This window comes from Oryctolagus cuniculus, chromosome 6 (genome assembly GCF_964237555.1).
Source record: "Oryctolagus cuniculus chromosome 6, mOryCun1.1, whole genome shotgun sequence".
NCBI lineage: Eukaryota > Metazoa > Chordata > Mammalia > Lagomorpha > Leporidae > Oryctolagus > Oryctolagus cuniculus.
The window spans coordinates 145,534,926-145,559,479 of record NC_091437.1 but is presented as its reverse complement, the minus strand read 5'-3'; the positions used below and the strand labels follow the sequence as shown (position 1 = coordinate 145,559,479).

The 24,554-nt window shown below is 38.6% G+C and overlaps 1 protein-coding gene across 9 annotated transcripts in view; it reads left to right on the top strand.

Moving 5' to 3' along the window:
- The window catches only part of TAF2 (TATA-box binding protein associated factor 2), a 135,554-nt gene that overhangs the window by 43,305 nt on the left and 67,695 nt on the right, over window positions 1–24,554 (top strand). For all 9 annotated transcript variants that reach the window (XR_007918706.2, XR_007918709.2, XR_007918710.2 and 6 more), the window contains 9 exons: window positions 8,178–8,263; window positions 10,992–11,127; window positions 11,716–11,870; window positions 12,564–12,678; window positions 13,029–13,138; window positions 15,047–15,112; window positions 17,670–17,922; window positions 19,571–19,711; window positions 20,787–20,897. Coding sequence is in view for 6 of the 9 variants with exons in the window: in XM_051844012.2 (XP_051699972.1) it covers window positions 8,178–8,263; window positions 10,992–11,127; window positions 11,716–11,870; window positions 12,564–12,678; window positions 13,029–13,138; window positions 15,047–15,112; window positions 17,670–17,922; window positions 19,571–19,711; window positions 20,787–20,897 (1,173 nt within the window). In the remaining 3 variants the exon portion in view is untranslated. The remainder of the gene's footprint in view (window positions 1–8,177; window positions 8,264–10,991; window positions 11,128–11,715; window positions 11,871–12,563; window positions 12,679–13,028; window positions 13,139–15,046; window positions 15,113–17,669; window positions 17,923–19,570; window positions 19,712–20,786; window positions 20,898–24,554) is intronic.

The window sequence follows — 24,554 nt, the reverse complement described above, 5'->3', positions numbered from 1 at the left end:
GAGTAAGGTTTTTAATTTCCTTGTATTTATGTCATTTCCAATTTTCTTGTAACTGATTCCTAGTTTTATTACTTACTTCTAGTTTTATTGTTGTATCCAGAAAAGATATTTGATATGATTTCTGTTTTTGTAAAAAAAATTATAAACAACTTTTGTGGTTTCTTTTTTTTTTAAATTTATGTACTTAGGGCTGGTATCCCATATGGGTACTGGTTCTAGTCCCGGCTGCTCATCTTCCAATCCAGCTCTCTGCTATGGCCTGGGATAACAGTGGAGGATGGCCCAAGTCCTTGGGCCCCTGCACCCACGTGGGAGACCCAGAGGAAGCTCCTGGCTCCTGGCTTTGGATTAGCACAGCTGCAGTTGTTGCAGCCATCTGGGGAGTGAGCCAGTGGATGGAGGACCTCTCTCTCTGTCTCTACCTCTCTCTGTAAATCTGTCTTTCAAATAAATAAAATCAATCTTTTTTTTTTTTTTTTTTTTTTGACAGGCAGAGTGGACAGTGAGAGAGAGAGACAGAGAGAAAGGTCTTCCTTTTGCCGTTGGTTCACCCTCCAATGGCCGCCATGGGCGGCGTGCTGCTGCCGGCGCATCGCGCTGATCCGAAGGCAGGAGCCAGGTGCTTCTCCTGGTCTCCCATGGGGTGCAGGGCCCAAGCACTTGGGCCATCCTCCACTGCACTCCCTGGCCACAGCAGAGAGCTGGCCTGGAAGAAGGGCAACCGGGACAGAATCCGGCGCCCCAACCGGGACTAGAACCTGGTGTGCTGGCACCGCAGGTGGAGGATTAGCCTATTGAGCCACGGCGCCGGCCAATAAAAGAAATCTTAAAAAAAAAAAAGATTTATTTACTCGGGCCAGTGCTGTGGCCTAGTGGGTAAAGCCACCACCTGCAAGTGCCAGCATCCCATATGGGTACTGGTTCAAATCTTGGCTGCTCCATTTCTGATCCAGCTCTCTCCTATGGCCCAGGAAAGCAATGGAAGATGGCCCAAGTTCTTGGGCCCCTGCATCTGTGTGGGAGACCTGGAAGAAGCTCCTGGCTTCTGGCTTCAGATTGGTCCAGCTCTGGCCAGCATGGCCATTTGGGGAGTGAACCAGCAGACGGAAGATCTCTCTCTGTCTCTCTGTAGGTCTACCTTTCAGATAATAAGTAAATCAATAAATAAATCTTTTAAAAAAAAGACAACTAATAAGAAAAGATTTATTCACTTATTTAAAAGCCAGAATTACAGAGAGGCAGAGGCAGAGACAGCAAGGTCTTCCATCTGCTGGTTCACTCCCCAGATGGCCACAGTGGCCAGACTACACCAATCTGAAGCCAGGAGCCAGGCACTTCTTCCTGGTGTCCCATGCTGGTGCAAGGGCCCAAGGACTTGGGCCATCTTCTAATGCTTTCCCGGGCCATAGCTAAGATCTGGATTGGAAGAGGAGCAGCCGGGACTCAAACCAGTGCCCATATAGGCTGCTGGCACTTTAGGTAGTGGCTTTACCTGCTATGCCATTGCACCGGCCAGATTGAAAATTTTTTGATACTTGTTTTGTTACATACCATATGATTAATCCTGGAGATTATTGCATGTACTATTGAGCAGAATGTGTATCATTGTGGTTGGATGGAATGTTCTGTAGATGTGTATTAGTTCCATTTGATATAAGGTATTTTTTTAACTCTTGTGTTTCTTTCTTGATTTTCTGTCTGAATGATCTGTCCATATCTGAAAATGGAGTGTTAAAGATCCTTGTCTTTATTGTATTATGATCTGTTTCCCTCTTTTAGTCTATTAGTGTTTGCCTTATTTATTTGAGTGCTCTGAAAATTGAATGCATGTGTACTTAAAATTATTATTTCCTTTTGCTAGATTGAACCTGTGTCATTATATAATGACCTTCTTTGTCTCTTGTTTGCTTTGGTTTTAAAATCTATTTTATCAGAAAACATACGGCTATTCTGCTATCTTTTGGCTTGTTTACATGGAATATCTTATCCCTTCCTTTTCATTCTTATTCTGCGTGTATCTTGAGATGGGAACCAAGTTTCTTGTAGGCAGCATACAGTTGGGTCTTGTTTGCTTATTTACTCTCATTCTATCTTTTCTTTCTTTTTTTAAGATTTATTTGTTTATTTGAAAGGCAAAGTTTACAGAGGGAGAGAGAAAGAGAGAGAGAGAGCTTCCATGCCCTGGTTCACTCCTTAAACAGCCTCAAGCCAGATTGAAGCCAGTGGAGCATCTGGCACTTGAATTGGCACACATGTGGGATGCTGGCATTGCAGGTGGCAGCTTAATCCACTGAGCCACAGTACCAGCCCCCACTGTGTCTTTTAATTGAAGAATTTGGTCAATTTACATTTCAGGTAATTATAGATAGGAAGGGTCTTCTGCCGTTTTGATACTGATTTTCTTATTTATTTTTCCATCCTTCCTTCCCTCCTCCCCCTCTCCTTCCTTTGCTTTCTTTTTCGTTCTCTTCAGTTGTGGTTGATTTTTTTCTAGTAGTGAGCATTGATTCCTTTCTTATTTTGGTAAGTGTCTAGTACAGATTTTTTTACTTTGTGTGTGTGTGTGTGTGTGTGTGTGTGTGTGTTTTAAGATGTATTTATTTGAAAGAGAATCTTTCATCCACTGGTTCACTCCCCAAATGGCCACAACAGCCAGGAGTCAGGAGCTTCATCTGGGTCTCCCACATGGATGGCAGGGGTCCAAGTACTCGAGGGTTCATCTTCAGCTGCTTTTTTCGGGCCGTTAGCAGGGAGTTGGATTGGAAGAAGAGTAGCCTGGACACAAACTAGGACCCATATGGGATGCTAGTGTCACAGGCAGCGGCTTTGCCCTCCATGCCACAACACCAGCCTCTGCTTTGTGGTTATTGTGGGGCTTACAAAAACCTTCTTTTGGCTATAACCTGGCATTTTGATAATGAAGACAGTTTGACGTTGAATATAATGATAGGAGGTGGCCAACATTGTGTTGTTGCAGTTAAGCTGCTGCTGAATGGCATCCCATATCAGAGTCCCAGTTTGAGTCCTGGCTGCTCACTTCTGATCCAGCTCTCTGCTAATGTGACTGGGAAAACAGTGGAAAAATGACCTAGATACTTGGACCATTGCCGCTCACATTGGAGACCTGAATGTAGCCCTTGTTTCTGGCTTTGGCCTGGCCATTTGGGAAGTGAATCAGCTGATGGAAGAACCCAGTATCTCCCTCTCTTTCTTTCTCCCTCCCTACATGTTACTCTGCCTTTCAAATAAAAAATAAATCCTTTTATAAATGGAAAAGAAAGAAATAAGAAATACTAATAGGCCGGCACCACAGCTCACTTAGCTAGTCCTCCGCCTGCAGTGCCAGCACCTCGTGTTCTAGTCCCAATTGGGGCACCGGATTCTGTCCCAGTTGCTCCTCTTCCAGTCCAGCTCTCTGCTGTGGCCCAGGAGGGCAGTGGAGGATAGCCCAGGTGTTTGGCCCTTGCACCCGCATGGGAGACCCCCGGAGGCACCTGGCTCCTGGCTTTGGATCGGCACAGCGTGCCGGCCGTAGCAGCCATTTAGGGAGTGAATCAACGGAAGGAAGACCTTTCTCTCTTCTCTCTCTCTCTCACTGCTTAACTCTGCCTGTCCAAAAAAAAAACAAAAACAAAAACAAAAAAAAAACAAAAACAAAAACAAAAATACTAATAAAGAACTCTACATTTGCAGTCCATTTCTCCCCACATTTTGAATATATTTTTTAAAGATTTAATTGATTTAATTGAAAGGCAGTGTTACAGGGAGAAAAGTCTTCTGTCTGCTAGTTTACTCCCCAAGTGGCTGCAGCAACCAGGGCTGGAGGCTGAAGCCGGGAGCCAGGAGCTTCTTCCAGGTCTCCCAAGTGGGTGCAGGGGCCCAGGACTTGGGCCATTCTCTGCTGCTTTCCCAGGTTGCATTAGCAGGGAGATAGATGGGAAGTGGAGTAGTCAGGACTTGAACTGGTGCCCATATGGGATGCTGGCGCTGCAGGCAGCAGCTTAATCTGCTATGCCATGATACTGGCCCCATTTTAAGTATTTTTTAAAGATTATTTATTTATTTATTTATTTGCCTGCTTACGTATTTACTTGAAAAGGAGAGTGGCAGAAAGAGAGAGATGGAAGGAGAGGGAGAGCAGGAGAGAAGGAGGGAGAGACAAGTAGACTGATCTTCCATTTGCTTTTTTACTTCCAAAAGTGCTGCAACAGCCAGTGTTGGGCCAGGCCAAAGTGAGGAGCCAGGAACTCCATCCTGGTCTCCCACATGGATGCAGGAGCCAAAACATTAGGCAGTCTTCCATAGCTTTCCCAGGTTTATTAGCAGGAAGCTAGACTGAAAGCAATGCAGCTGGGACTTGAACTGGCATTCAAATATGGAATGCTGGGGTTGCAAGCAATGGTTTAACCTACTGTGCCACAACACCAGCCCCCAAAGTTTGAATTTTTAAAGTCCCATTTTGCATCTTACTTTATTGCCTATCTCTTAACATTAATGTAGTTATTTTTGTGACTTGTTTTATTTTTACTCTTCATACTAAAGATATGAATTCTTTACCCACCACATTTCTAATATTAGAGCATTCTGATTTTGTAAACTTTGACCAGTGAATTTTCTGCTTTCTGATGTCTTACTCGTTATTGTGTCTCTCTTTGAGTTTGAGGAACTCCCGTTAGTGTTTCTTATGACAGGCTTGGTGGTGATAAAGACTCTCAGCTTTTGTTTCTCTGGAAATGTCTTTGTCTCCCTCACATCTAAGGGATAGCTTTACTGGATACAGTATTCTTTGCTAGCAGTTTTTTTCTGACAGTACTGTGAAAGTCTCATCTTTCCTGGCCTGTAAGGTTCCTTTTGGGAATTGAGACCCTTTTATGTGTTGTGTCTTTTCTTTTGCAGCTTTGAAATCTATACTCCTTGTCTTTAACCTTGGAGAGACACTCTGCATGGAGAAATTTCCAGTTTCCTAGGAACTTAATGGCATTTTCCCAATCTTTCCAAATGTCTGGGCATAGAGAAGTCAGACTTTATGGAAAACAGTGATTCGAGAAATTTGATTCTCTCAGCCATCCTAGAACTAAAATCCAAGAATCAGCACTTAATAAAAATGCAGTAAATTACTGCCTGTAGACAAGAGCAGAGTTCATTCAGAATTGGAGTCTACCTGGCTGTGCCAGTACTCTTCTCCGTGTTAATAGTTTAATAGCAGTTAGTCTAATTAATGCACATCTGTTTGATCCAGAGCAGTGTAATTTGGCACTTTGAAATGAGGGTTTAAACATGATTGCTGTGAGTTTATGTTTTAGGTCTTTCTGGCACTGTGCAGTGAAATAAACGTTTGGTGTAATGGTTTTAAAAAAATGTCTTGGGATACAATTTGTTGAAGTTAATCTGGTGACCTCTAACCTTTCTGTACCTGGATAGTTCTATCATTTTCTAGGTTTGAAAAGTCTTATTTTATGTTCTCTTTGAGTCTAGTTTCTACCCTTTGTCATTCTCAAGTCGTTCCTGAACCCTAGTAACTCATATCTTTGCAATTTTCATGCTGTCTCAGCATTTCCATCAACTTTCTTTATTCTTTTTCATTCTTTTTATTCCTCTGACAGTATATTCAAGTAGCCTGTCTTCAAGCTCACTGATTCTTTGTATTGTTTGATGTATTCTATTGATACTGTGTCAGATTTTTAATTTTGCTTAGTATACATTTCAACTGAAGGATTTCTGTTTATTTTAATTATTTCATCTCTGTCTCAAGTCTCTGATGGAGTATGAATTTGTTTCTCCACCTTCTCTTGAAGTTTGTTGAGTTTCCTTGAAACAGTTATTTTGAATTTTTAATACATGCATTTGAAAATGCCTATTTCTAAATGGTTGGTTTTTGGCACTTTTTTTTGTTTGTTAGAAGAGATCAGGGGGCCAATGTTGTGGTGTAGCAGGTAAAGCTGCCACCTACAATAACAGCATCCCCTATAGGCACTGGTTCTAGTCCCAGCTGCTCCACTTCTGATCTAGCTTCCTACTGATGGCCTGGGAAAAGCAGCAAAGGATGGCCCAAGTGCCTGGGCCCCTGCTACCCATTTGGGAAGACCCAGATGAAGTTCCTAGCTCCTGACTTTGGCCTGACTTAGCCCTGGCCATTGTGGCCATATGGAGAGTGAACCAGTGGAGGAAGATTGTTCTCTTTCTCCCTTTCTGTCCGTAACTTTAATTTTCAAATAAAGAAATCTTAAAAAAAAAAAAAAAAAAAAAAAAAGAGAGAGAGAGAGAGAGAGATCAAAGTTCCCTGAAAGTTCTTGACTCTTGTTTGCATGCAATGTGTGTACATTGAAGAATAGTTATTTTTTTTCCGATCCTTGTAATCTTGGTTTCTTTGTTGCCGCCCTTTCAAAAATTATAAGCATTCTGTTTATTTTCTCTGAGTCTATAGACAGTTAAGCTATTTCAGCACTAAATAACGCCCCTAACTGGAGTTTGCCACAAGTTCACTGTTGGTATGTTTTCTGTCTTTCAGTCCTAGAGGATGCCTCAAGTTAAAATTTGTCCCAGATCCACATTTAGTGTGTTGTTTAGAATGATGTGAGAAAGTATCTGAAAAGGGATAGTCTGTGAGCGTTTCCTTGGGCTGACACAGGACCAGATACCTAGTCCTGTGACCATCAGTGCCACAGTGTTAGATCACTCCTGGTGCACACAGCCTGCTGAGACCAATGCAACGTAGGGTAGATCACTGCCCATACTACTATGGTCTGTGTCTTTCGAGGTGGGCTCACAACCTGAGACAGGGCAACCAACCACATGTGATGCTGGCTGGGATATAAGTCTAATTAACTGGGGCCATGAGTCACCTCTTGGTGCCAGGGCAGATCCAGAGTCTCTGGGAATAGGGACTTTAACAATCTGACCAGTATTGGATTTTACAGTCTTAGCACTGAGTTCAGTCCTGTGGTTCCTTGCTGTGTGCTTAAGGTTGGTGGAAGGGTGATAAAGGCAGCTCCTTGGCCACCTAGGTTGACACTAAGCTAAGTCACACCTGGATCTTATAGTCACTAAGCCCTGTATTATCTTGGGGGTGCATGCCAGGCCCAAGGTATGGCTCATGGTGACACATGCTAAGTCCATCTATCTGGGGCACAGGTCTCCATCTCATGTGAGGGCAAGTCTAGAGGCTCTGTTTGGAGGTACTGACCTAGAAAGGAGGACCATTAGGATCTTCCCAGTATTGGTTTTTACCAGTCCAGCACTTGAGTCCCAAGATACAATTTTGCTCAAGGTTCAGGGAAGGCTGATAAAGTAATCCTGCTGGTTTCCCTGGGTTGGCACTAAATTGGATCACCCCTGGGTCTCACCATCACCAGCCCTGAACAATCTTGAAAATGCATGCCATGCCCACATTGTGCTGAAATGTGTTTGTGCCACTGGAGCATAAATCTGTGCCTGATGCCACGGCAACTTTAGAGACTCTTGAAGAGCCTTGGGTTTACCAGGTGCTGCGTCTCACAGTAGAGGGACCGGCTCTGAGCACTAAAGGCAAGATCTGAAGTTAACAATCTTAATTCTTCTAACTACCCCACTATTATCTCCATTTTACAAATAAGGAGTCAAACATTTAATTTATTTCATCAAAATTACATAACTGGTAAGTAAAAGAGTCCATTCAAAGTTGACTTAAGCACTTCGCTGTGCTGTTGAACACTTTTCTTTAAGGCATCCTTGTTATTTAAACTAGTCATAGTTTGCCACACAGTTATGGTGTTGTCTTTTTTCACTTGTTTTTAGCTTTCATTTCATATTACAGGAGACTTGCAAAGTTCTAAAATGATGGATTTCTCTCCTAATTTGTCCCAATTTCTTTTTACTTGCCTGAATTCCCAGAAGTAAAATACAGAAAAGGAAGTAATAAACTTGGGAAAGACAGGTCAGAGAGGTTAAAAAGAACCATAAGGAAGTTAACAGGCTGCTGGCCAGCCTTGAAGTCACAAAGCAGAGAAGGCTTTTGGCTCTTACCATTCAGCCAGCTGTGCAGTCTAGTTTATTTGTAAGAAATAAATAGCTCCCAAATATATTTCACTTATTTGAAGAAATTTATAGTCTGATTCCAGGAAATGGAAATTAACAATTTGGTCCTAAAATTTGACGTGTAAAAATTTTTTTTGCTGACTCCTATTTTTTATTTTATTTAGGAACTAGACAGAATAGTGGCGTATGAACTGAAAACTGGTGGAGTTTTACTACATCCCATATTTGGTGGCGGAAAAGAAAAGGATAAGTATGTTCATTGTTCAGAGATGATATTACAAAGCTTCTTTTATGGAATCAATCTTGTAAGATTACTTGTATGTGTACTGAGGCGCACACAAAACTAAAATAGTAATAGCATGCAAAAATATTGGTACCTCAAACACTGGTAATATTTTCATTACTTCTTTTATTAGGTTACTGTTTTTATTGAATGAGATAGTCGGAAAGAGATCTAACCTTAAAAAGATTTTAAAAACATAATGCTTGGGGCCAGTGCAATGGCCCTGCAGGTTAAGTTGCTGTCTATAGTGCCCAAATCCCATATGGGTACTGGTTCAAGTCCCAGCTACTCCACTTCTGATTCAGCTCCCTGCTAATGTACTTGGGAAAGCAATGGACTATGACCCAAGTTCTTGGGCCCCTGCACCCAAGTGGGAGACCTAGTACAAACTCTTGGCTCCTGGCTTCCACCTGGCCTAGTCACAGCTGTTTGGCCATTTGGGGAGATAACCAGTGGATGGAATATCTCTTTCTATCTTCACTTTATCTCTAACTCTGCCTTTTAAATAATACATAAATATTAAAAAAAAGTAATGCTTTTCTGTTTTCCATGCTGATTTCCAAATGCTGTTTGTATCATGCTGTTCTCATTAAGGTTTAAAAATAATAGAAGCAGTTTGCTTGTATATTACTTTTTTTTTTAAGTGTAAGTAGATAATTTCAACAAGAAGATATTTGCCTGTACCTGTTCACCTGAATAGCCACAAACCTACATAAATCGGCACCCATATGTGGGATGCTGCCACTATAGGCAGCGGCTTTACCTGCTACACCATGGCACTGGCCCCACCATAAATTTTTTAAAGTGATGCTGCAGCCTATAGATGACACACAGCTCTTTTCTCTTTTTTTAAAGGTTTATTTTTTGAAAGAGTTACTGAGAGAGTGGGGCGGGGAAGAGCCAGAAAGACAGAGGTCTGAATTTGCTGATTCACTCCCCAAGTGGCCACAATGTCCAGGCCAGGCCAAACCCAGGAGCCAGGAGCTTCTTCCCAGTCTCCCTTGCGGGTGTAGGGTCCCAAGCATTTGGGCCATCTTCTGCTGGCTGCTTTCCCAGGCACATTAACAGAGAGCTGGATTGGAAGTGGAGTAGCCAGGACCTGAACTGGCATGCGTAAGGGATGCCAGTGTTTCTGGCAGCAGGTTTACCCACTATGCCACAATGCTGGTCCCCACAATATGCTGTGTTTTTTTTTTTTTTTGAAGATTTTTTATATATTTATTTGAGAAGTAGAATTACAGATAGTTAGAAGGAGAGACAGAGAGAAAGGTCTTCCTTCCGTTGGTTCACTCCCCAGATGGCTGCAACGGCTGGAGCTCTGCCGATCCGAAGCCAGGAGCCAGGTGCTTCTTCCCGGTCTCCCATGCAAGTGCAAGGACCCAAGCACTTGGGCCATCTTCTACTGCTTTTCAAGGCCATAGCAGAGAGCTGGATTGGAAGAGGAGTAGCCGGTACTAGAACCGGCACCCATATGGGATGCCGGTGCTGCAGGCGGAGGATTAACCTACTGCGCCACAGAGCCAGCCCCAATATGCTATATTTTTAAGGATGTATTATGCTACTTGCTTAATCCATTTATGCTACTGTAACACAGTACCATAGACTGAGTAATTTTAGACAATTGGAATTTATTTTTCACAGTTAATAATTGTAGAGAGGATGGAGCCAGGAAAGCCAAGATCAAGAGGATTTTGTAGGATTGGTGTCTAGTTAAGCCTATTCTTTTTTCCAATGTGGCATCCCCCTCCAGGAAGGAATGATGTGCCCTCACGTGCTGGAAGGGCAAATGAGGGCTCTCTTCAACCTGGAGCCTTTTTATTAGGGTTCTCATCTTGTCGATAAGGACTCTACCCTCATGTTTTAATCATCTCCCATATGCCACATACCTTAATACTGTTGCATTTTGGATGATGTTTCAATATGAAGTTTGTAGGAGATACCCTCATTCAAACCAGAGTACCACTCATAGATTTTATACACTCATACATTGATAGTGAGAATATGATTTGATACATTTTTGAGGAGTAATTAATTGATAATAGTTGAAATTTTAAAATGGATAAAAATTAGTCCTAGCAATTCTGCTTCTGTGTGATCATATAGAAATTTTACCTCTGGTCATTTTCATACAGAAATACTTCTGTACATGTTACATATAATAAGTATTTTACTAACCTATACTTTTCTTGAAATTTACTGATCTTTTTCATAGTATTAACATTTTTAATATTTACATAGTCATTTTGTCTTTACGTCCTCCAGATTTTGTATTTTTACTTAGGGAATTTCTTTGATTCTCAGTTTGCAAGGGAAATTTTCACTTTTCTGCTATTTTTATAATTGCTTTTGTTTGTTTTAGACAATCTATCTTGAATGTATTTTTGTGCATGCTTTAAAATTGGGTTATCAGTTGGAATTACATTGTTTATTGATGAATCTGGAGAGAATTGAAATATATACATTATTGTATCTCCTTATCTAGGATCTTGACATGTGTTAACATTTATTCAAGTTTGTCTTTATGTCCTTTAGTAAAAACTTCATAATTTTCTTTCATTTAAGTTTATTTTTAAATATTTCTTAATACTATGGCAAATGCTTAGGTAAAGTTTTTCATATAGTCTGATGTTACCATAAAATTTATTATTTAATCTTCAAATTTGTTTTATTTACTAAATCTGCTTCTGTGTTTTAGTCCAGCATCCCATCTACATTTTTCAATCAAGCATCCACATACATTGTCCTGGGAATATTATACTATGTTTCAGTGTAAAGCTCACCTTGTGATGAGATTGATTGAAAATAGAATCAGTATGGAATTCATGCTACAAGTAAGTATTAAAGTTAAGAACGTCATCAATTCTGTGTATAAGTAACCTGAATACTCTCCTGTAGCACACAGGGCATCTGAGTTTATAATTCTATTCCCACTGAATAATCTGTTTTCTTTGAGATTCCTCAGCTGTAGAATTTTTATCAGTACCTGATGCACTCAGCACACGATTATTAGGAAGATAAAATTAGAATATGGAAATGAAATAAAATCTATACATATGATTTTGTGTTCCACATTACTTAGAATATTAATGAAATTTCACTTAGAAATGTTTTTAATAGAAAAAAAATCAATCTAAAAGATGTTTAGCTTTATGTACAACTCATAGCCCTATAAATTATATATATTAAATATTGTGATTATAGTTAACACAATATTTTTGTCTAATATATCATTAATTTTTGATGTTTATTTGTATAATTGACATATAATCTGTTTATATATCACATTTCTTTTGCTCATTGTCTTTGACTAGAAAAATCTAATATGTGAGTTATTATCTCCTATAATTATAGTGCAACATGTATAGAATTGAAAGAAATATATTATATTTGCTTGGTAAATGACAGTTTTATCCTTGCAGGTTTTCAATAAACTGCTAAGTCTAGCCAGCACTGCTTCATCTCAGAAGTTCCAGTCACATATGTGGAGTCAGATGTTGGTTTCCACATCTGGGTTTTTGAAATCCATTTCAAATGTCTCTGGCAAAGACATCCAGCCTTTAATAAAGCAGTGGGTGTATCCTTTTCAATAGCAGTTCAGCAAAGCGGGGAAAAGAATAAGAATAGTGTGTAAGGGGAATATGAAGAAGAGGGCTTTGGGGGTGCTAAAAGGAGTATAAACTATTGAATAACCATTAACTACAAATCAGTTCCACTAAGTTACCTACTAATCATTGAGATACACACACCACACATGCATTCTCTCTCTTTCTCTTTCTCTCTACCTCAGTGTGTGTGTTTGTATGCGTGTATAAATTTGGCATATTTTGAGTTACTTTTAGTATGTGAGTGAAGGAACGAGTTTGTTGAGGTCAGTAAGCCTTCAGACAGGCCTGTAGGATTACTTGTAAAATCAGTGATCTGCTGACTTTCACATGTGGTTAGAGTTTGGCACAATTTGAGTGGTATTTGGGAACTTTGAAAGTTCTGAGTTTTCATTTCAAAACACTGTTATATTAATAATCCAGGAGAGTGGTTTTGCTTCTTCCAGGGCACAAATTTCTCAATGTTTCAGAAATTTTGTTTAAGTCTGGGAAAACATTTTTCACAAAAATTTTGGATACTTTGCTACCTGGTTTACAATGAAGTATGCCCTCAGACTCTGTACTGGAGAGAATACAGTAGAAACTTATTAATTCCATAATGAGCATCCTGTTTTATTTAATGTATATTCATTTCAGTATATGAAATTTCCTTTATAATTCTCCAGAGACCAGAGTGGGGTGGTAAAATTTTATGGAAGTTTTGCATTTAACAGAAAACGAAATGTCTTGGAATTGGAAATAAAGCAAGATTATACATCTCCTGGAACTCAGAAATATGTGGTAAGTGTTTTTTTCTCCACACACACAAACTTTTGTGTTGCTGTCTCCCCAGTTTTAATACTGAAAAGGATTGAGATGGGGTTACTGGTGAGAAGTTTCATAAAGAGATTTTGTTTGCAGAGAATGAGTTGGGAAAATACTGAGCATCAGCAGGAACAGGTGGAGATGTCAGGGATCACACACAGGTTTTCCCAGTCCCCCTCATCGGTGGCCCATCTTGCCATTCTTTGTCTCTTGATACACGTTTTGTGTAGATTATTTTATGTCTTCCTACATACCCTTCTGTACACATAAGCATACATATTACTGTTATTCTAGCATGTCTTTGAACAAATTTTTTTTCTTTTAAGGGACCACTTAAAGTGACAGTGCAGGAATTAGACGGATCCTTTAATCATACATTGCAAATAGAAGAAAACAGCCTTAAGCATGATATTCCCTGCCATTCTAAAAGCAGAAGGTAGGTGTTGAATCATACAGTAAACTAAATGTTAAGCTGTAAATTCCACCAATTAAAATACCAAAATAAAATTTTCCTGATATAGAGATATACCTAGTTTTTGAAGTAGAGAACATGTTACCTAGTTTCTTTGCTTCCCCATTTGACTTCAAGTTAGCATTATCAAACAGTCTTTGTTTGCTTTTTGGATGATGTTTTTATCTTTAGAATTAAAGAACATAATAATTAAAATTTAGATTTGAGACTAATGTGGGGAGTATATAGGGGTTTTTGTAGAATGGAAGTTTGGATTTTTAGAGGTAGGAAAATTTCTAAACAAATAGGTTTGTTCTTATTTATCTTGCTGGATTAATATCTGCAGGAAATACTGGAAAAACAGTGTTTAAAGGGAAGGAACTGAAAATGTCATGAAAAGCCCCTGCATGTTGGTTACTATGTCTGTTTTTCCTTTTTCTGTGTGTCACCATGTGCCTACTGAATATTCTTGACATATCTCAAAGCAAATTGCCACTTCAAAAAGTCCAGCAGTTTGATTTTTATTTAATGTTTTTCCTTTACCACTTATTTAACTCAGCAGCTAGAATGTTCTCAGAATAGTGAAAGATGAGAACGTTTCTGTGTTTTCTGAAGGAACGTGTGGTAATTTCAATGCCTAGGGAGTGGAAATCTTATGGTCATGTTATCTCAGACAGATAAGAATATAAATTTTGAAGACCTTAAAAGAACTTGATTCTGAAATATTCCTGCAATCATGTTACTCTCAGAAAATTCTTAATTCAGATTGAAATTCCTGTTTCTTTTTGTTCCACTCACCTTGGAAAATGGGAACATCTTATAATAACCCCTTCCATAGCATTTCCTCAGTTCTTTTTCCTATAATAATAGTATATCTTTGAATATTCTTCAGTGTGAGAAACACAGGAAGACTGTTCTCTGTTGCTATTTTTATTTGTTCTTCCCCAAGTTTTCATTGTGTTAGCCAGTAGGCATTATGGTATAGGAGTAATTCACGTGGAAATAATTACTTTTCTTTTGTCATCTTAAAGATTATGCATATTAACTAATTCTATATATTAATACTGTTTTTTCCTCCAAAAAGCATTTCACATATTATATATTACTGAACCAGCCCCTTAGTATATCCCCCATTAGACATGTTTAACTGTCCAGACGGTGGTAACACTTTGAACTTAATGTGGTTAAGTTGATAGTCACCTTGATACGGCATAAATAGATGCCATCTCACGTGCAGTTCCTTATAGACCCAGCTTGGTGGTTCTTGAGTGTCTCTTCTTGGAGTTGTCCCTGATTTTATTACCAGTTTCATCTATATCTATTGGAGTATGGGATGCGTTTGTTTTTGTTTTTTGAGCAGGACTCTCTTGATGTTGAAAGTATGGTGAGAAGACTTGGCAAGGAATAGTCAGGCACACTTAACTACCACGGCAGAGAAAAAGAGAAAGGCTAATTGATACTCTCAAGACATTTTATTATTCAGTTTATTTCACATAGGACAGCCTTGCACAGGTTGCATGGTTCAGCATTATTAACTTATTTCAGGCCTGCTTATTTTTCCATGTCAAAAAATATTTCTTTATTAATTGATTTGCATATTTTCTTTATAATATTACAACTACCAGTTTTTAGAAATATGTTTCAAATCAGCATTTAATAATATATTTCTGCTTTTTTATAGCTATGATCTGGAAAAGATTTCAGTGCTTTTACTTTATTCTACCTAGATTCAAAATGGAAAAAAATTTTTTTCAGTTATTACAGTTGATTTCATTGTTCCTTAGCATATATTTCAGTGTTTTGTGGAATTCTTTATTTAAACTTAGCTACTCTTGGTCTCCATTCAGAATTGAAATCTCTTAAGTTTTCAAACTTATCTTTCCTTAAATGTAGGAATAAGAAAAAAAAGATCCCACTGATGAATGGAGAAGAAGTGGACATGGATCTTTCTGCAATGGAGTAAGTTAGTTACCCAAATTTAAAGATAGAATATTTTTGGCGTTTTTCCCACTTGTTAGGCATTTCTAAAAGTGTGTAATTTTCCTTGAAATTGCTGTTTTAGAAACTTACAAGTCAGAGACTGGCACTGTGGCACAGTGGGTTAAGTCACTCCCTGCAAAGCCAGCAGTCCATATAGCTGGTCTAAGTCACGGCTGCTCTGCTTCTCATCCAGCTCCCTGCTAATGTGCCTGGAAAAGCAGTAGAGGATGGTCCAAATCCTTAGGCTGTGTATCCACATGGGAGACCTGAATGAAGCTTCAGGCTCCTGGCTTCAGCCTGGCCCAACCCTGGCCATTGCGTCCATCTAGGGTATGAACCAGCAGATGGACAATCTCTCTCTCTCTCTTTCTGTAATTCTGCCTTTCAAATAAATCTTTTAAAAGAGAAAAAGAAACTTAAAAGTCAATGGAAATTCAGTGCTGAAAAATTTTACCTAAAATCATAACTAATCAAATAGATGAAAGTAAATCTGGCCTCTGAGGATAAATATAAGAAATGTGGTATGGTTGTAGTGGAGGATACAGTCCTGACTATACAGTTGTCTTGATCTCTCTTGATAACTTTTCAACCATTATGTGCACGTGAATTGTTTAGAGATCTTAAAATGCAGCTTCTGATTGAGAACTTCACTATCGGGACCTAATAGTTTGTACTTCTAATGAGCTCCCAGTAATGTTGATTTTCTTTGACTTTGGAACTAGGTTCCAAGTTACTCTGAGACCCTCTGTTTGCAAAATGCAATTTTAAAACCACTGTTATGTATGTTATGTGGTGATATTTATTGATTGACACTGTTTCATTTTAAAATACAGATTGAACATCCCTAAACTGAAATTATAAAATCCTAAATACTCTCAATCCAAAACTTTTTGAATGATAACATTATGCCACAAGTGGAATGTTTCAAACCTGATGTCAAATGACAGGTTGCAGTCAAAATGCAGATGCACTAATGCCTAAATTCCAAAATCAGAACAGAACTGAAGTTTAAACTCTTTACATCACAAGCATGTGGGATAAAGGCTACCAATCTGTATAGTATAACTCATGCGTTCTTATTTTACCCATCTGTCATATGCTTCTGTGTTTTTTAACAGTTGGATACAACCTTTTTTTTAGGTATTTATTTATTTCTATCTACTTGAAAGGCAGAGCAGCAGAGAAAGAGAGAAAGATATTTTCTATCCGCTGGTTTACTCCCCCGATATATGCAGTAGCCAGGACTAGGCCATACCATGCCCATGAACACTATCTGGATCACCCATGTGGGTGGCAGGGGTCCAGGCACTTGAACCATCATCTTCTGCTTCCCAGGATTCATTAGTAGGAAGCTGGATTGGAAGTGAAGTAACAAGACTGAACCTAGCGTACTTGGACATCCCAAGCTGCAGTTACCCTCCTGTGCTGCAGTGCCACCCCCTTGTATTTTTTTTTTTAATCAAACAGCTGTAATTATTTGATAACTTGATTGCCAAGTTTTCACTGCTGTTTATATATGGATTTAATCACTTACCCTTTAATATTAGTGTTAATTTTTCCATAGCAAGTGTCTTGGTATTCTTTTGATGGAAATTTTGACGTAGGCCAGATTATTTTAACTGTACTTTGAGAAGTACGTGAGGTTAAGTTCATTTCATGTTTCTGCATCAAGATTTCAGAACTTGCTATTTGAGAAGATGATCGTGAGTCTAGCACTTTAAAATAGCATTCAGTAGGTAAGTAATCAAATTAACTTAGAAATGTAGATGCTTTCATTTTTTAGTCACAGAATGATTTCCAATGAATTGTGGTGTTTATACCAAAAGTTACTAGGCTGCTCAAGGTTAAATGAAGAAATTCTTCTCATTCTTCTTTTTTACTTCACATAATTTTAAATCAGAATCCCACAAATAATATATATATTTTTTTTATTTGACAAGTAGAGTAATAGTGAGAGAAAGACAGAGAGGAAGGTCTTCCTTCCATTGGTTCACTCCCCAAATGGCCGCTACGACCGGTGCTGCACTGATCTGAAGCCAGGAACCAGGTGCTTCTTCCTGGTCTCCCATGCGGGTGCAGGGCCCAAGCACTTGGGCCATCTTCCACTGCCCTCCCAGGCCACAGCAGAGAGCTGGACTGGAAGAGGAACAACTGGGACTAAAACCCGGTGCCCATATGGGATGCCGGCGCCGCAGGTGGAGGATTAACCAAGTGAACCATGGCGCCAGCCCCAGCAAATAATATTTTGAGATGGACGATGAAGGATTTCATGTCTTTTGTGCAATTATTTTGTTGTCTTTGATCTTTTTCGAAAGATTGATACACATTAGCATTGTGAGAAATTTGAAATATATGAATTAAACATAAAGAGAATTTGTCAGTGTGGTTTAAAAAGGTGAATCTGTAAAACTGTAGGCTATCGTGAATACTATGTTGAAAAGAGAATTTGGTTAACACAAGTTTTGCTTTTTTTCTCTAAACATGGGTGCATCGACCTGCAGAGTTAAATAAAAAAGGAAATTGTATTCTTTTTCAGTGCTGATTCCCCTTTGCTGTGGATAAGGATAGATCCAGATATGTCAGTATTAAGGAAGGTAGAATTTGAGCAGGCTGATTTTATGTGGCAGTATCAACTCCGCTATGAGAGGGATGTTGTTGCTCAGCAGGAATCCATATTGGCCTTGGAAAAATTTCCCACTCCAGCATCTCGGCTTGCACTCACTGACATATTAGAACAAGAGCAGTGTTTCTACCGAGTAAGAATGTCAGCTTGCTTCTGCCTTGCAAAGGTGAGATTGGTTGTCACAAAAAGAAGACAAGATGACTGCTGTAGTTTTTTTTTTTTTCATCTCTAAAAGTTCACTGTAGTCTAAATTTACTTAGTAGTTGGCTCTTAAAAGCTTTTGTCTAATGTTTTTAATGGGACTGATTAAAAAGAAACATGTTTTGACCTAAAAATAGTTCTATAGAAAACTTTATAATTGTTAAATTAAACATCAAATTTTTTAAACCAAAGAGAATTTCTCCATCTTATTAAATTGCCTACCAAATTTTTTAAGGAAAAGGATTTATTTGTTAAGAAATTTGTTGGTATGTCAAGTCAGTTAATTATCTCACTGTGCTAATTATTTTATGTTAGTTTGGATTGAGGAATCAATATTACTAATAAGTAATAATTTAAATGATAGGCTCTATAATTTAACATTCTAGAAAAGTTTAATTTGTTAAGAGAACTAAATATTTTTCTTTAGATGCAAAAAATCTGAAGGTAGAACAAATGAAAACCAGAAAAATGTAGTCAAAAATTTGACCAGAGGCCGGTGCCGCGGCTCACTAGGCTAATCCTCTGCCTTGCGGCGCTAGCACACCAGGTTCTAGTCCCGGTCGGGGCGCCGGATTCTGTCCCGGTTGCCCCTCTTCCAAGCCAGCTCTCTGCTGTGGCCAGGGAGTGCAGTGGAGGATGGCCCAAGTACTTGGGCCCTGCACCCCATGGGAGACCAGGAGAAGCACCTGGCTCCTGCCATTGGATCAGCGCGGTGCGCAGGCCGCAGCGCGCCGGCCACAGCGGCCATTGGAGGGTGAACCAACGGGAAAAGGAAGACCTTTCTCTCTGTCTCTCTTTCTCACTGTCCACTCTGCCTGTCAAAAAAAAAAAAAAAAAAAAAAAAAAATTTGACCAGAAATAGTGGTTCCAGGTATTTAAAAAGCATTTGATAAAGGTTCATTTCCAGTTAGTGACTCTCCTGCCTTCTTCATTGCTAAATCCATTTGTCCTATATTTCAGTAGATAATGGTTTGTTTAGGTTGGTTTTTTCTTTAATGATAAGTGGTTAGTTGAATAATCAATCATTTGCTAAGAAAGTAATTTCATCAGTTCTGTAAAGATCCTTGTGATAATTGCATGTGAAATCTTAGCAGAACTATTAAATTGTGTAGTATGCTATTTAAAGCTAGTTATGATTTCATTTTCTTCAAGCATGATTTTTATGTACCCTAAAAATATCAATAGCAAGATAACAGTCTTTTGTAAAATATTCTTACAGACTTAGATGGTATCTCTTTGTGTTTGGTCTGTTTTTCAATTAGAGAAGACAGGAAAGCCTCATTTAAAATACATTTTAAATATTAGAATTACATCTGCCTAAGTAGATGCAGACAAATTTACTCTGAATAGAAGCCTTTTCAAACATATTTTCTTAAAAAAAAAGAATCCTGCAATTTCTCACAAAAAAGAATTATAAAGGCACATAAACTTTGAAGAGTAAGTTTGTGTATCTTCTTGACAATGGCAGTAAAAGACTAAGTGGTATTACATTTCTGAAAATTTAAATTGTTGAGCACTTAATCCATTTGTAGCACTGATAATCTTCATAAGGCTGTTTTATTTATTTAAAAGTATATTTACAGTGGTGATGGAAATTGATTTTCTCTTCACAGATTGCAAATTCAATGGTGAGCACATGGACAGGACCACCAGCCATGAAGTCACTGTTTACTAGAATGTTTTGTTGCAAAACTTGTCCAAACATTGTGAAAACAAACAACTTTATGAGCTTTCAAAGTTACTTTCTACAGAAGGTATGGTATACTTTGTAACTTTCTTAGGATTGTTTTATATTACATAAATATATTTATATATTTAAGCTGGAGACATTAGTAGATATTTTTACTTATAAAAAGCTTACATTTGTTTTTGGCTTCTAAAGATTTTCAAAAACTTTTGAGTGTTCATTCATTTTTATCATCTGCGTATGAGTAACTCACTGTCCACCTGAATCCAAAAATTAATGGAAACAGGTCATTTGCCTAATAGGGGGATGGAAGTGTGGGTAAGCTGTTCTGAGAACAATCCTTATAGAATGTGGACAGCAAATCTAAGTAGAGCAATACAGGGTAGAGCTCTAGTTCTAGCCCCAGCTCTACTACACTTTAGGTAGTTTAGACTGGATAAGTTGGCTAACCTTCTAAGCCTCAGTTTATGCAATTGTAAAGAATTATAAAAGATCAAATATATAAAGTTTTTTTTAAGAGTTATTTATTTGAGAGGCAGATTTACTGATAGGCAGAGGCAGAGGCAGAGAGAGAAAGAGAGAGAGAGAGAGAGATCTTCCCTCTGCTGGTTCACTCCTCAAATGGCCACAATGGCTGGAGCTGCACTGATCTGAAGCCAGGAGCCAGGAGCTTCTTCCAGGTCTCCCATGCAAGTGCAGGGACCTAAGCACTTGGGCCATCTTCTACTGCTTTCCCAGGGCATAGCAGAGAGCTGGATTGGAACTGGAGCCTCTGGGACTCGAACTGGCGCCCATATGGGATGTCAGCTCTGCAGGCAGTGGCTTCACCTGCTATGCCACAGTGCTGACCCTTCAATTTTGCCCATTTATTTAATTCAATTTCCATCAGCCATTTGAAATACTGTGCTACCTTGTTCCAGGAAATGAGGACGAAGGCACATGACCTACAGAAACTCTTCCCTTGGTTTCCTTCCTGTCTGTTCTTTCATGTTAAATGCTTTGAAATATGTTTTCAATGGGAGGTGATGGGAAATAGGCTCTGCATATATATGCCAACCCCAGAATAAACCTTTTTCTATTTATTGTTTGATGAACTGTAGTGATAAAAGTTACATTATGCTCTTTTAAAAATTTTTTTGTAGACTATGCCAGTTGCAATGGCTTTATTAAGAGATGTTCATAACCTTTGTCCCAAAGAAGTCTTAACATTTATTTTAGACTTGATCAAATATAATGACAACAGAAAAAACAAGGTAAGGTACTTTTCTCAATATTATGAAACTACACAGTTACATGAAATATTTAGTTTGCAAAATTATTGAATTCATGATACTTGAACTTTCTTGAGATAGAATCATACAAAGGTAATTTAATAGAATAACCAGTGAGTGGAAAAAGGGTTTTTTTTGGTTTGTTTAGGATTTAGTTCTCTTTTATTTTATTTTTTTTTTTTAATTTAAGGTAAACAGATTTCATGTAATTCATATATACAGATTAGGAACAGTGATACTTTCCACCCTACCCTTCCTCCCACCCATCCTGCCACTCTTTCTCTTCTGTCCTCTTATTCCCTCTTAATTTTTATGATGATTTTCTTTGGGTTTATTTTATACTCATAGGATTAGCCCTACACTAAGAGCTCAGCAGATAGAAGAAAACACTTACTCCTATATGTTACAGTTTTGGTACTCTGTTACCACAGATCAGAGAAAACATGTGGTATTTGTGTTTTGGGGACTGGCTTATTTCACTAAGTATAATGGTTTCCAGTTGCACCCATTTTGTTGGAAAAGGCAGGATTTCATTTTTTATGGCTGAGTAGTATTCCATACTTCATTATATACCACAGTTTCTTTATCCATTCATCACTGATGATCATCTGGGTTGATTCTGTATCATAGCTATTGTGAATTGCGCTGCAGTAGCATGGAGGTGCAGATAACTCCTATGCTCATTTCATTTTGTTTTTGTGGATTACCAGCAGTGGGATTGCTGGGTCATATGGTGTATCTATTTTCACTTTTTCCATCCTTTGACTTTCAGTCTGCATGTATCTTTGTTGATGAGATGTATTTCTTGTAGGCTGCAAATAGATGGGTCTTGCTTTTTTCAATCCATTCAGGCAGTATATATCTTTTAACTGGAGAGTTGAGGCCAGAGTGCTGTTTAGGACATCTGCCATTCTATGGGTCTGCTGTGTATCTCGCTTCCCATGTTGGATTATTCTCTCCCTTTTTTATTCTATCAGCTAGTATTTGCAGACACTATTCTTGTTTATGTGCTCCCTTTGGCACTTAGTCCTATCATTATGATCAATTGTGAACAGAAATTGATCACCTCGACTAGTGAGATGGCATTGGTACATGTCACCTTGATAGGATTGAATTGGAATCCCCTGGTATGTTTCTAACTCTACTGTTTGAGGTAAGTCAGCTTGAGCATGTCCTGAATTGCACATCTCTTCCCTCTCTTATTCCCACTCTTACATTTAACAGCAATCACTTTTCAGTCAAGTTTCAACACTCGAGAATAACTGTGTATTGATTACAGTATTCAACCAAAAGTATTAAGTAGAACAAACAAAAAAAATACTAAGAGGATAACGTATTAAGTTGTTCATCAACAGTCAGGGCAAGGGCTGATCAAGTCACCGTTTCTCATAGTGTTAATTTCACTTTAACAGGTTTCCTTTTTGGTGCTCAGTTAGTTGTCACTGATCAGGGAGAACATAAGGTATTTGTCCCTTTGGGACTGGCTTATTTCACTCAGCATAATGCTTTCCAGATTCCTAAGAGGGATCACTTTTCAGTTAAAATTTAAACACCTAAGAATAATTGTGTGTTAATTACAGAGTTCAACCAATAGTACTAGAACAAATAAAAATACTAAAAGGGATAAAGTATTACATTGTACATCAACAGTCAGGACAAGGGCTGATCAAGTCACTGTTTCTCATAGTGTCAATTTCACTTCAACAAGTTTCCCCTTTGCTGCTCAGTTAGTTGTCCCAGATCAGGAGAACATATGATATTTGTCCCTTTGGGACTGGCTTAATTCACTCAGCAAGATGTTTTCCAAATTTCTCCATCTTGTTGCAAATGACCGGGTTTCATTGCTTTTGACTGCTGTATAGTATTCTATAGAGTACATGTCCCATAATTTCTTTATCCAGTCTACTGTTGATGGGCATTTGCGTTGGTTCCAGGTCTTGGCTATTGTGATTTGAGCTGCAATAAACATTAGGGTGCAGACAGCTTTTTTGTTTGTCAATTTCATTTCCTTTGGGTAAATTCCAAGGAGTGGGATAGCTGGGTTGAATAGTAGGGTTATATTCAGGTTTCTGAGGAATCTCCAGACTGACTTCCATAGTGGCTTAACCAGTTTGCATTCAACCAACAGTGGGTTAGTGTCCCTTTTTCCCCACATCCTCTCCAGCATCTATAGTTGGTAGATTTCTGAATGTGAGCCATTCTAACCAGGAGAGGTAAAACCTCATTGTGGTTTTGATTTGCATTTCCCTGATTGCTAGTGATCTTGAACATTTTTTCATGTGCCTGTTGGCCATTTGGATTTCCTCCTTTGAAAAATGTCTGTTGAGGTCCTTGGCCCATCTCTTCAGTGGGTTGTTTGTTTTGATGTTGTGGAGTGTCTTGATTTCTTTGTTGATTCTTATTATCAACCCTTTATCTGTTGCATAGTTTGCAAATATTTTTCCCCATTCTGTCGGTTGTCTCTTCACTTTCCTGACTGTTTCCTTTGCAATACAGAAACTTCTCAATTTGATGCAATCCCAAATAATAATTTTGGTTTTGACTGCCTGTGCTTCTGGGGTCTTTTCCAAGAAGTCTTTGCCGGTACCTATATCTTGCAGGGATTTTCCAGTGCTCTCTAGTAATTTGATAGTGTCAGGTCGTAGATTTAAGTCTTTAATCCATGTTGAGTGGACTTTTGTGTAAGGTGAAAGGTAGGGGTCTTGCTTCATGATTCTGCACGTAGAAATCCAATTTTCCCAGCACCGTTTATTGAATAGACTGTCCTTACTCCAGGGATTGGTTTTGGATCCTTGATCAAATATGAGTTGGCTGTAGATGTTTGGGTTGATTTCTGGTGTTTCAATTCTGTTCCATTGGTCTATCCATCTGTTTCTGTACCAGTACCATGCTGTTTTGATAACAACTGCCCTGTAGTATGTCCTGAAATCTGGTATTGTGATGCCTCTGGCTTTGTTTTTGTTGTACAAGATTGCTTTAGCTATTCGAGGACTCCTGTGTCTTCATATGAATTTCAGCATCATTTTTTCTAGATCTGAGAAGAAGGTCTTCGGTATCTTGATTGGTATCTCATTGAATGTATAAATTGCTTTTGGGAGAATGGACATTTTGATGATATTGATTCTTCCAATCCATGAGCATGGAAGATTTTTCCATTTTTTGGTATCCTCTTCTATTTCTTTCTTTAAGATTTTGTAATTCTCCTTGTAGAGATCGTTAACATCCTTGGTTAAGTTTATTCCAAGGTATTTGATTGTTTTTGTAGCTATTGTGAATGGGATTGATCTTAGAAGTTCTTTCTCAGCCATGGTATTGCCTGTGTATTCAAAGGCTGTTGACTTTTGTGCATTGATTTTATATCCTGCTACTTTGCCAAACTCTTCTATGAGTTCCAAGAGTCTCTTAGTAGAATTCTTTGGATCCCCTAAATAAAGAATCATATCATCTGCAAAGAGGGATAGTTTGAGTTCTTCCTTCCCAATTTGTATCCCTTTAATTTCTTTTTCTTGCCTAATAGCTCTGGCTAGAACCTCCAGAACTATATTGAATAGCAGTGGTGAGAGTGGGCATCCCTGTCTGGTACCAGATCTCAGTGGAAATGCTTCCAACTTTTCCCCTTTGAATAGGATGTTGGCCGTG